Below are 11319 nucleotides of genomic sequence, written 5' to 3'. Positions count from 1 at the left end.
CCCAGGCTGGAGTGCAGTGGCACGATCTTGGCTCACTGCAACTTCCACCTCCTGGGTTCAAGGCACTCTCCTGCCTCAGCCAACTGAGTAGCTCGGATTACAGGTGCTCGCCACCACACCCAGCTAATTTTTGTATTTTTAGTAGAGACAAGGTTTGGCCGTGTTGGCCAGGTTGGTCTCAAGCTCCTGACCGCAGGTGATCCACCTGTTTCAGCCTCCCAAAGGGCTGGGATCATAGGCATGAGCCACCGTGCCCGGCCATTATGCACAAAAGTCTTTTAACCCCAACCTCCTTGTGGGCTCCTCGGGCCCCTGGAGGCCCCAGTGCCTGTCTGCCTCTCTGGAAGCCGAGACTTAGTTCTTCCTCCTGTTCTCTCTCTGTGGACAGCCCCTCTCGGCAGGTTCTCTCTGATCTGGGAGATTCACGGCCTGAACGTACCACGGGGAACCTGGTGTGGAGGAGGCTGCTGCTCTCGCCTCCCTTCTTGGGGCCTCTTTAAAAACAAGCTTTCCAAGTGGTGTGTGTCTCAGCAGACGCTGTCACTGATAGGGCCTTAGATACCAGCGAAAGCAAAGTCTTTGCCTGCTGGCCATGGGGGAGGAAGCCAGGCAGCCCCAGATTCAGACTCCAGGCCTGAGGCAGTAGCCATCAGGGAGCCTCAGCCCTTCCTCTGTTCCTAAGCCCCCAAGGAGAGCAGCCAGCTAAAAGTAAAAGGCGGCCAAGGTTATCATCTCTCTCTGCCCAGTTTTACCTGGAGGTCTGGTCTGCTGGGCTTAACTCTTTAAGCCACTTGCCCGTCTGTCTCTGCCCCTCACCGCCTCAGAGGAGCCCTGCCTATGTGGGGGGACACCTAGCGTCCACGTAAGCCCAGAGACCACCTGTGCTGTGTGCGTCCCAGAGGAGCCCCGCCTGCCCAGGCAGACGCCCAGGGTCCGTGTAAGCCCCAGGACCACCTGAGCTACGTGCGTCCCAGTGTGCACAGCGTCTGCTTCATGATTCGCTGCAGAGACGGCGTTGGCGTGAATGGGATCAGGGTCTCACCCTACGCCCGTGGCTTTCACTCTCCTGCACCCTGGGCGGGACTCCCTGTGGCAGCCTCCCTCCCGGTTATCCCGACAGGCCCGGCCGGGGTGGTTCTTACGCCTGAGGGGTATGGTGAGTCCCGGCAGGCAGGCTTGAGCCCTGAGTGTTGGAATTGTCTCAGCCTCTGACTTGTAACCTCCAGGCACAGGAGACAATGGACTTGCTGGCCAGAGCGGAGGGTGTCGGTGGCTGCCAGGACCTCTATCGCAAGCACATGGGTCCCCTCCTGGAGCGGGTGACTGCGTCACACCTAGACTGGACCGCACACTCACCAGAGCTCCTGCAGTTCAGTGTCATCATCACGCAGTCAGGTGAGCCGTCCCAGCCGGTGGTGAGCCGTGCCTGGCCCTGCCCACGCCACACACCTGCTCCCCCAGGTGCTCAGCAGGTACCAGCACCGACCACCTGAGCTGTGATTCACTGAGGCGTGTTTTTAAAAGTACCCAAGAGTCACTCTTGCCTGTGGAGAACCAGCATTTTAAGGAGCATCGCGTTGAAGACTGGGACGCAGCTCTTCCACTTGGCCCGGGCACACACTTTCATGTGAAACCTTCAAAGTGTGGTTTTCCGTGGCCTGTTTTGTAGCCTGGCTTCTTAAATACGTCTGGATTTTGTTGCAGAATGTAGTTGTCTGGCCACATGGGTGCTGTGTGTGTGACATGGGGGCCTCGGCCCAGCCTCTCTGAGACCAGCATTTCTGTGGTTCTCTTTGAGCCCGCGAATCGACCACTTTCCTGGGATGGACAGCGTGGCCCAGTGGGCTTCAGTGCGGGGCAAGATCCGCGGCAGAACTCTAAGGAGGCGTCTGTTCAGCGGCCATAGAGCCTTGGGACACACAGCCCGTGCTGCTCCGTGGGCCATGAACTCGCCGCGGTAGCTTTTCCTCTTTTGCCTCCCAGCTCTCCCGCTCCCCTGTGCATCTCCGAGTACCCCCGCCTCCTGTTGGATGCGTGCACCAGGGTGGTCATGCTCTGCATCTGAGGACACTAAGATCGTTCTTATGCAATCTGTGCCTGGTAGGGACTCACCATTTTTTTCTGAGACCTGGAAAAATATCCACATTTGTTCTTTGTCAGCTGTATTCAAAACTGTTTCCAAATTAGAAAAGAAAATACTGGCTGGGCATGGTGGCTCACACCTGTAATCCCAGCACTTTGGGAGGCTGAGGTGGGAGGATCACTTGAGCTCAGGAGTTTGAGACCAGCCTGGCCAACATGGCAAGGCCTCATCTCTCCAAAAACATGAAAAAAACTGCACATGTACTTCTGAATCTAAAATTTAAAAATAATAAAATACAAGCCTGTAATCCCAGCACTTTGGGAGGCTGAGACGGGTGGATCACGAGGTCAGGAGATCGAGACCATCCTGGCTAACACAGTGAAACCCCATCTCTACTAAAAAATACAAAAAAACTAGCTGGGCGAGGTGGCGGGCGCCTGTAGTCCCAGCTACTCGGGAGGCTGAGGCAGGAGAATGGCGTAAACCCGGGAGGCGGAGCTTGCAGTGAGCTGAGATCACGCCACTGCACTCCAGCCTGGGCGACAGAGCGAGACTCCGTATCAAAAAAAAAATAATAATAAAATACAGTTAGCCAGGCGTGGTGGTGCGTGCCTATGGTCCCAGCTACTCAGGAAGCTGAAGTGGGAGGATCGCTTGAGCCCAGAAGTTCGAGGCTTCAGTGAGCTGTGACTGCACCACTGCACTCCAGCCTGGGCTACAGAACAAGCCATGTCTCTAAAACCAAAAAAAAACAAAGCTGGCGATTGCTGACGTGCACTCAGGGCATTAAACACTTTATGCCATATGCTGCTCTGCAAGCCTTATGGCCGTCGGCTCGTCCACCCTCACAGCCGGCCAGTGCAGTGGGAACTGTGACCCCGTTTCACAGACAAGGAGGCAGAGCACAGAGAGCTCCCGAGGCAGTGACTCCAGGGCCTCCCTCAGCCTCTCTCCCCACGGGCCTCCTGGGGATGGGGCCCAGGGAATTCCATTTCAGATTTTTACTGAATGTTACTTCTAACGACCTCTTGCACCAAATTACTGCAGCCTTCACCTCACAGTCCAGAAAGTTGGGCACGCAAACCCCAAGAGATTCGGGTTGCAGTGAAGCCAGGACTCGCATTTACTGCGGCTCTGGTGGCTTCTCCACCATCTGCGCTTCCTCTTTGCAGAAGCATTTCTTAAGGTGCTGGCGTAACTGATTGGCAGCTTAGAACACACATCTCTTTAGACCCACATCTGTCATTCACTGAAAGGCAGGAAGACTGCAGTGTGCTGTTCAGTGTCAGGAGCTGGGGATAAAACTGCGTGGGGTTTTTTTGTGGTTTTTTTTGTTTGTTTGTTTGAGACAGGGTCTCACTCTGTCACCCAAGGCGGTGCAGTGGTGCGATTACAGCTCACTGTAGCCTCGAACTTCCAGGCTCAAGGGATTTTTCTGCCTTAGCTTCCTAAGTAGATGGGATTGTAGGCGCATGCCACCTGGCTACTTTTGTATTTTGTATAGAAATGGGGTCATATAAACGGCCAGACTAGTCTTGAACTCTTGGGCTTAAGCCATCCTCCTGCCTCAGCCTCCTGACTGGCTGGGACCCCAGGCACCCACCACCACTCCTGGCTAATTTTTGTATTTTTTGTAGAGATGGGGTCTCTTTACGTTGCCCCTCTTGACGTTGAGGCTGATCACAAACTCCTAGGCTCAAACAGTCTTCCCACCTCAGCCTCCCAAAGTGCTAGGATTACAGGCATGAGCCACTATGCCCGGTTTAAAATTGTATTTCCCAATGATTACTTTCTCTGAGCCCCACCTGAGCACACACGTGAGGTGCTCTCGGGAATCGGGGGCCCAACCTCAAATATAATAAATATTTCCAACATCACGTCCTTGGGAATACAGATGATTTTTGTTTTCTTCTTAATTTTTTTCTGTTTTTCTAAGTTTTCTCTAATGAGCATGCACTCCTGTAATAAACAGAAGACAAAAGGATTAAAACAATTTTTTTAATAGGAGAAATTTTTAAATTTCTTATTTACAAAAGGAAGATACCTTTTAAATTTTAATTATTTTAAACATACAGAAAGGGATAACTTTCTAAACTTTGAGAGGCCGGGGACCTACAAAGACGTTGATTTGACTACATTTGAACCCCAACAAAAGGTACACAGACTTAGGAACGTATTTGCAGTAAGGATGACAGTGTGAGATCTTTGTTACATAAAGCTGACACAAAATGAGAATAAAGCCTGGGCGCGGTGGCTCACGCCTGTAATCCCAGCACTTTGGGAAGCCGAGGCGGGCGGATCACAAGGTCAGGAGATTGAGACCATGGTGAAACCCCATCTCTACTAAAAATACAAAAAAAAAAATTAGCCGGGCGAGGTGGCAGCGCCTGTAGTCCCAGCTACTCAGGAGGCTGAGGCAGGAAAATGGCGTGAACCCAGGAGGCGGAACTTGCAGTGAGCTGAGATCGCACCACTGCACTCCAGCCTGGGGGGCAGAGCGAGACTCTGTCTCAAAAAAAAATAAATGAGAATAAAAGCATTAAGAGTTGGGCACAGTAGCCACGCCTGTAATCCCAGCACTCTGAGTCCACAACTGAGCAGCCTGCTCTGATGATGGAGGCTGAGGCAGGAGGCTCACGTGAGCCCAGGAGTTGAGGCTTCAGGGAGCTGTGACTGTACCACTGCACTCCAGCCCGGACAGCAGAGTGAGACCATGATTCCAAAAATCAAAAACCATTAACTCCCAAACAAACAGGCAAAATATCCAGATTTTATAAAAAAGAGTTATACAACTAATAAGCAAATAGAGTGGGAACCATCCAGCCCTTCTAGTCATGAGGAGATACGAATTAAAGACTATAGGGCCCCATTGTTTCATTTATCCAATTAAGTGAAATAAGCAGCTTCTGCCCAGGGTGGCTGAGCTGGGAGTGCCAAGGTGCTTTTGGAAAGCCTTCGGACAGCGCGCATCTGGAATTGCCAATGTTTGGAAGACAGCGGGACATTGCGCATCTGGAATTGCGAACGTCTTCACTCCTTTCATCCAGCAATCACATTCGTGAGAATCTATCCTCCCTAAGGAAATAATTCTAATTATGGAAAAAGCTATGTACCCAAAAACAGGCATCGGGGCCTAATTTAATAGCAGAGATTGGAAGTGACCCCACTACCTCATACAAAGCTAAATACGTAATGGTATTTCCGTAGAGGAAATGCTCTGGCAACCATTAAGAACAATTATCCTAAGCCTTTACAGCAAAATGGGAAGACAGGCGTGGTGTGATATGGAGGGAAACTGAAGCCAGTGCAGAAGTGTCCCTGCTGTGAGCAGGAGCTCACCTGGGAAGGCGGACATGTGGTCTGGGCCAAAGTGTCCGTGCGTGCTGGGAAGGCAGACACGTGGTCTGGGCGGAAGTGTCTACCAGCAGGACCATTACTGCTGGGAAGGTAGACACATGGCCTGGGCGGAAGTGTCCGTGCTGTGAGCAGGAGCGCTCGTGCTGGGAAGGCAGACACGTGGCCCCGGGCATCGGGTTTGAACACTCTTGACAGCAAGTGGCCCACCCCTCAGCGCTCCTCTTACCTCCCATCCCAGGAGTTGGACGTGACCTGTGGACATTCGGCTGTTTTCCTTCTGTATTTAAGCCAGAAACTCTTGTCTTCTTTCTAGTTTAAGATGTAAAGAGGGTGAAACAGTCAGAAACTGGGTCAGAAGCAGCAGGGTTCTCATGGCAGGGCGGCACTTGGCCCGAGACTTCTGTCCTGGGTGGCTCGAGTCAGGCGTCCCACCGGCTTCAAGGCAACCCCTCCTGCCCGGCTGTGTGAGGAGGCTCTCCAAGACACCAGCTGGTCCCACCACGAGGCCTGAGCGAGGCCTGACTTTGAGCCAGAGCAGCGAGTACATCGCGTCTCCGTGTGGCAAGGGCAGGCGGGGGTCTCGGGCCACTACCGAGCAGCCTGCTCTGATGACCGCCGGTGCCAGGGAGAAGGTTCACATCGCGGGGTCCCTGGCAGTGGCTCAGGGTGATGCACAGATGCTTGGATAAACCAGCGGATGCTCCCTCTACACTGGCCCTGGGCCAGAGCGCCTCCCTCTGTGGCCCCAACCCAGTCCCCACCCTGAGCCTTCAGCTCCTGGGCCTGCAGGCTGAGCCTGGCAGGAGACGCTACGGGGATCCTCGGGGCTGTCCTTGCCCTGTGATTCCTGGAGACTTACAGGGAGGCGGGGCGGCCCTACTGCAGTGGGGACCCCTTGGGGTGTAGGATGCACAGTGCAGGTGCCCACGCCTCACGCCCACTGGAGAGCAGCCAGGGTGCAGGAGGTTGGCCCTGAGCATGGACGGGGTGACGGCTGCAACGCTGAGGGGCAGATATTAAACAGCTTCCTTCACTAGAACAATTTATTTTGGTTGTTACTTCAACTATTGCTTGACTTTAATTTTTCAAAAAATTTAGAAAAGTTTAAGAAAAATAGAAGGTTGTTTTGTTTTGTTTTTGAGACAAGAGTTTTGGCTCTTGTTTCCCACGCTGGAGTGCAATAGTGCGATCTCAGCTCACCGCAACCTCCACCTTGCAGGTTCAAGCAGTTCTCCTGTCTCAGCCTCCCGAGCAGCGGGGATTACAGGTGCCCACCACCACGCCCAGCTAATTTTGTATTTTTGGTAGACATGGGGTTTTCTCCCATGTTGGTCAGGCTGGTCTTGAACTCCTGGCCTCGGGTGGTCCACCGTCTCGGCTACCCAAAGTGCTGGGATTACAGGCGTGAGCCACCGCACCCAGGTTTGGTTTTTTGTTTTTGTTTTTGAGACAGAGTCTCACTTTGTTGCCTAGGCTGGAGCACAGTGGTACGATCTCGGCTCACTGCAACCTCCGCCTCCCAGGTTCAGGTGATTCTCCTGCCTCAGCCTCCCAAGTAGGCGGGACTACAGGTACACACCACCATGCTAGGGTAATTTTTGTATTTTTAGTGGAGATGGTGTTTCACCCTGTTGACCAGGCTGGTCTCGAACTCTAGACCTCAGGTGATCCTCCCTCCTTGGCCTCCCAGAATGCTGGGATTATGGGCGTGAGCCACCACACCTGGCCACATAGAAGGTTTCCATATGGAAAAGCACGACTGCTGCGTTTCTGTGATAACCACCTCCCTGCTTCAGAAAGAGGAAGGGGGAGGTGGCAGCTGATAGGTCCTCTCCCAGGTGGGAGCGCCCGTGCCTGGGCCTGTGCTGGACGGGGCCGCCTCCCGTCTCCCGAGGGCCATGCACAAGAGCCTGTGCTGTGTCTTGCAGGCCCTGCCCTAGGAGAAGCCCTGCCACACGTCATGCCCACGCTCAGGGCCTGTCTGCAGCCCTCCCGAGACCCGCAGATGCGCCTGAAGCTGTTCTCCATCCTGTCCACTGTGCTGCTTAGAGCCACAGACAGCATCAACTCCCAGGGGTAGGTCTGGGCTCTGCCTCTGCACTGCCCCCAGCTGGGGCCTGGGCCAGGGGTCCCCATCTCCCTCCCCAACAGCTCGCTGAACAAGGGGGTTCCACCTCCCTCCTCCACTCTGAGTCTAAGGTGGGCCAGAGTTTCCTAACTCCCTCCCCAACAGCTCTCTGGGCAGGGGGTTCCCCACACCCAGTCTAAGGTGGGCGTATGCAGTGACCCCTGAGCTTCACTGGCCCGGGAGCAGTTTGTCCATCCTCACTGGGTAAACACAAGGCTCTCGGCAGGGAATGCACAGAGAAACACTAAGTCAAAGTCATCTCCGTGTGGCCATTAAAATTCCAGTGAATGAAAAAGCGTTAGGGAACATTAACTATTAATAGCTTATGTATTAGCTGTCCTCTGTTTTAAAAGCCTTCAGGCACTTTTCAAACCTAACAAAGAATTGATTGAATTGCTACTGATGGTCAAAGTGGTAGAAATACCTATTATCTAAAAGTACTTTTAGGTGACAGTAAGACACCGAGGGCCTAGGGTCTCCAGTTGTATGGCTTTGAAGTAAGGGCCAGAAGCACGGGTGCCCCCCAGAAGCGCTGGGAGGGGCAGTGGAGGAAGAGGCCCCGCCCGGGTGCTGCTGCTGAGGCAGCTCTTAGAGGCCTGCCGCTTACTTTGTTATGAGCAAAATGTGCCTTCAGTTGGGTCTCACCCCCACCGGTGCAGCTGGATCTAGCTGCATCAGCACCGGGACCCGCCCCAGCAGCAAACGTGTCAAACCGGAAAGCAGTTCACACACCAGAGCCTCACGTGGAAAGAATCCGGCGTTCAGACTTTTCTCCTTCATGACCCTCATCTCTGCTCTCGGCCCTCAGCCCGCCCTTCGTACTGCAGGAAATTTTGTTTCCTGCTTGTCTTCAAAAACTTCAGGGTTTAGAACAGACCATAGAAAGATATAAACAGAGCCGTGACAGGCGTCCAGCTTGCAGGCTGGTATTTGTGCAGATACCATGCAGATAACACAGCAGGGTCCAGGCCCTTCCCTCTGGAACTCACACCCGCCTGTATTTTGGGAGGAAACGTGGGGCAGGTTCTGCCCTGGAGCAGTTAACTCGCGGAGCACAGCTTCCGCATCTGGGCTGAGTTCCCAAAGGAAGTGCACTAACAGCATCTTGTGGAAGGCGGTTGGTGTCAGGAGAAGTAAAGTGTTCAGATGGCAGTGATTTTAGTGAACTTATTAGCTATTTTAATAGGCAGGAAAGATTTTTTTTAATCCGTTTGGTTCTTATTTATTTATTTATTTATTTATTTTGAGACGGAGTCTTGCTCTGTCGTCCAGGCTGGAGTGCAGTGGCGCAATCTCGGCTCACTGCAAGCTCCGCCTCCCGGGTTCACGCCATTCTCCTGCCTCAGCCTCCCCAGTAGCTGGGACTAGAGGCGTCCGACATCACGCCCAGCTAGTTTTTTATGTTTTTAGTAGAGACAGGGTTTCACCGTGTTAGCCAAGATGGTCTTGATCTCCTGACCTCGTGATCCTCCCGCCTCCGCACCTGTAGCCCTCCCATCCTGCCTCTCTGAAGCCACAGCGACTGTCCTTGCTGGACGGAGGGTTATGTGACTGGAGAGACCGCCTTTTTCTGGGGGAGGGATGCAGACGGGAAGGGGCTCACTGGGTGCTGCCAACACCACCGTGCTGCCCTTGCCCAGGCGCCACTCAAGCCTCCTTTTGGAGCTAGGAGTGGAAGAGGCTAAAAGTGCACCCTCGGCCCAGGGCCTCTGGCTCGCTTTCTCTGGCCGCAGGGGAGGCCAGCTGCACGGGCACCGCAGTCTCCCGGGTAGGGTTGGGTCTGCAGGAACCTCCCACTTCACAATGAGAAGCAGCTCCTGAGAGGAGGAGGGGCCTCATGTTTTGGGGTCGAGTTCGTTTTCCTGTTTGGCTCCCCCTCAGCCCCATTCATCTCCAGACTGAAACGTTCCTTCCCAGTGCCTGTCCAGCCTCCTCATCTGCCTTCTCTGCTCCGGTTCCAGGCAGTTTCCCAGCTACCTCGAGACAGTGACAAAGGACATCCTGGCCCCCAATCTGCAGTGGCACGCGGGGAGGACAGCCGCGGCCATCCGCACGGCTGCCGTGTCCTGCCTCTGGGCGCTCACCAGCAGCGAGGTCCTGTCGGCAAAGCAGGTACGGGGCTCCCTGCGTGCTCGGGGGACAGTGGCCGGGGACTGCACAGGCTTCCCGGCGCCCGGCAGGACTCCCGTAGCAGGAACTTGGGGAGGCAGCCCCTGTACCTCCATCTGGGGCCTGTACCCCAGGAGGCTGTCCCCACACTGGCCGCAGAAGGGTGGGAGCCAGCAGCGGGGCTGCGGTTCAGACAGCAGGAGAGAGCGGGAGCCAGGCCGTGGGCCCAGCCAGCCCCGTGTGCTGCGGGTTTCGCTGCCGTGGATGAGCGTGGGGTTTCTCGGGTTTGCGGCCCAATGCTGGCTCCAAGACCAGGAGTCGAATCCCAGGATCCAGGCTATAGGACAGGCCGGGGCTTTCCACGTCTCTTCTCTGAACACTTCCCGCTGGGACCAGGCGTCAGAAAACAGATGCTGATGCCCGCCCCGGTCCTGGTCACGGCCCAGCGGGAAGGTGCTGCCCCTGGGCCCGCGTGACGTGAGCGCCACCTCCTGGTGCACACAGGGTGGTGCAGTCGGTGCTCCAGCTGAAAGCCCCGCATCAGTGGGGTCCAGGCGAGCCATTACCCTGCTACAGCGTTAGTGCCTCACCCAGAGTTGTAAACAGTGTACGTATTTTTTAAAAATCAAGTAAGCAAGTTAAAAATTGCTCAAAATCTAAATTTCACAATCAAGATTCAAGCGTACTTCTTAGGTAAAGCTTTCAAGTCCCATAAGTCCTTCCAGGCAGGAGTGCACGGATGGTGAGCCCCCCCCCGCCAGGACAAATGTGAGTCACGTCATGTGTGTTTGCCGAGTACAGATACAGGACGTGCAGGAAACACTGATGCCTCAGGTCCTGACCACCCTGGAGGAGGATTCGCAGATGACACGACTGATTTCATGCCGTATTATCAACACGTTCTTAAAAACCTCGGGCAGCATGATGGATCCAGAGAAACTCATCAAGATTTATCCTGGTAGGACATTTCTGTTGTTCACAGCCTATGTAGATACAGTCGGCCCTCCGTATCCCTGGGTTCCGTTTGCATCCATGGAGTCAGCCAACCTTGGATCAAAAGTATCTGGGGCAGGGTGCAGTGGCTCACACCTGTAATTCCAGCACTTTAGGCAGGAGGATTGCTTGAGCCCAGGAATTTGAGAGCAGCCTGGGCAACATAGTGAGACCCCATCTCAACAAAAAATTTAAAAATTAGCCAGGACTGGTGGCACACACCTGTAGTCCCAGCTACTCGGGAAGCTGAGGCAGGAGGATCGCTTGAGCCCAGCCTGGGCAACAGACCAAGACCCTGTCTTTAAAAGTAGATATATGTGTGTGTGTGTGTGTGTGTATATATATACATAGAAAGAAAGAGATATATATGGCTATATATATACATGTTTGTACATTTACACAGAAACACAGATTTGTATGTATATTTGCATATATAAATATGTACATATTGGGGGGCAGAATTCCACAATTCCAAAAAGCAAAGCTTGAGTGTGTTGAGCACCAAGTACAATGTTGAACCCACGTGGAGGAAGCGTTGCATGGATGCTGCATTCGGCATTAAAACAACGCTGAACCCGCGTGGAGGAAGCATTGCGTGGACGCTGCATTCGGCATTAAAACAACGTTGAACCCGCGTGGAGGAAGCGTT

At 53.8% G+C, this 11319-nt stretch overlaps 1 protein-coding gene across 3 annotated transcripts in view; it reads left to right on the top strand.

The window, feature by feature from the left end:
* DNAAF5 (dynein axonemal assembly factor 5) overlaps window positions 1-11319 on the top strand; it is a 56618-nt gene that overhangs the window by 36430 nt on the left and 8869 nt on the right. For all 3 annotated transcript variants that reach the window (XR_004229072.1, XM_026449036.2, XM_031935978.1), the window contains exons 8-11: window positions 1227-1395; window positions 7369-7516; window positions 9530-9680; window positions 10479-10635. Coding sequence is in view for 2 of the 3 variants with exons in the window: in XM_026449036.2 (XP_026304821.1) it covers window positions 1227-1395; window positions 7369-7516; window positions 9530-9680; window positions 10479-10635 (625 nt within the window). In the remaining variant the exon portion in view is untranslated. The remainder of the gene's footprint in view (window positions 1-1226; window positions 1396-7368; window positions 7517-9529; window positions 9681-10478; window positions 10636-11319) is intronic.

Source organism: Piliocolobus tephrosceles, chromosome 8 (genome assembly GCF_002776525.5).
Source record: "Piliocolobus tephrosceles isolate RC106 chromosome 8, ASM277652v3, whole genome shotgun sequence".
NCBI lineage: Eukaryota > Metazoa > Chordata > Mammalia > Primates > Cercopithecidae > Piliocolobus > Piliocolobus tephrosceles.
Note: the sequence above shows the minus strand (reverse complement) of the source record. Positions and strands in the feature narration are given on the sequence as shown.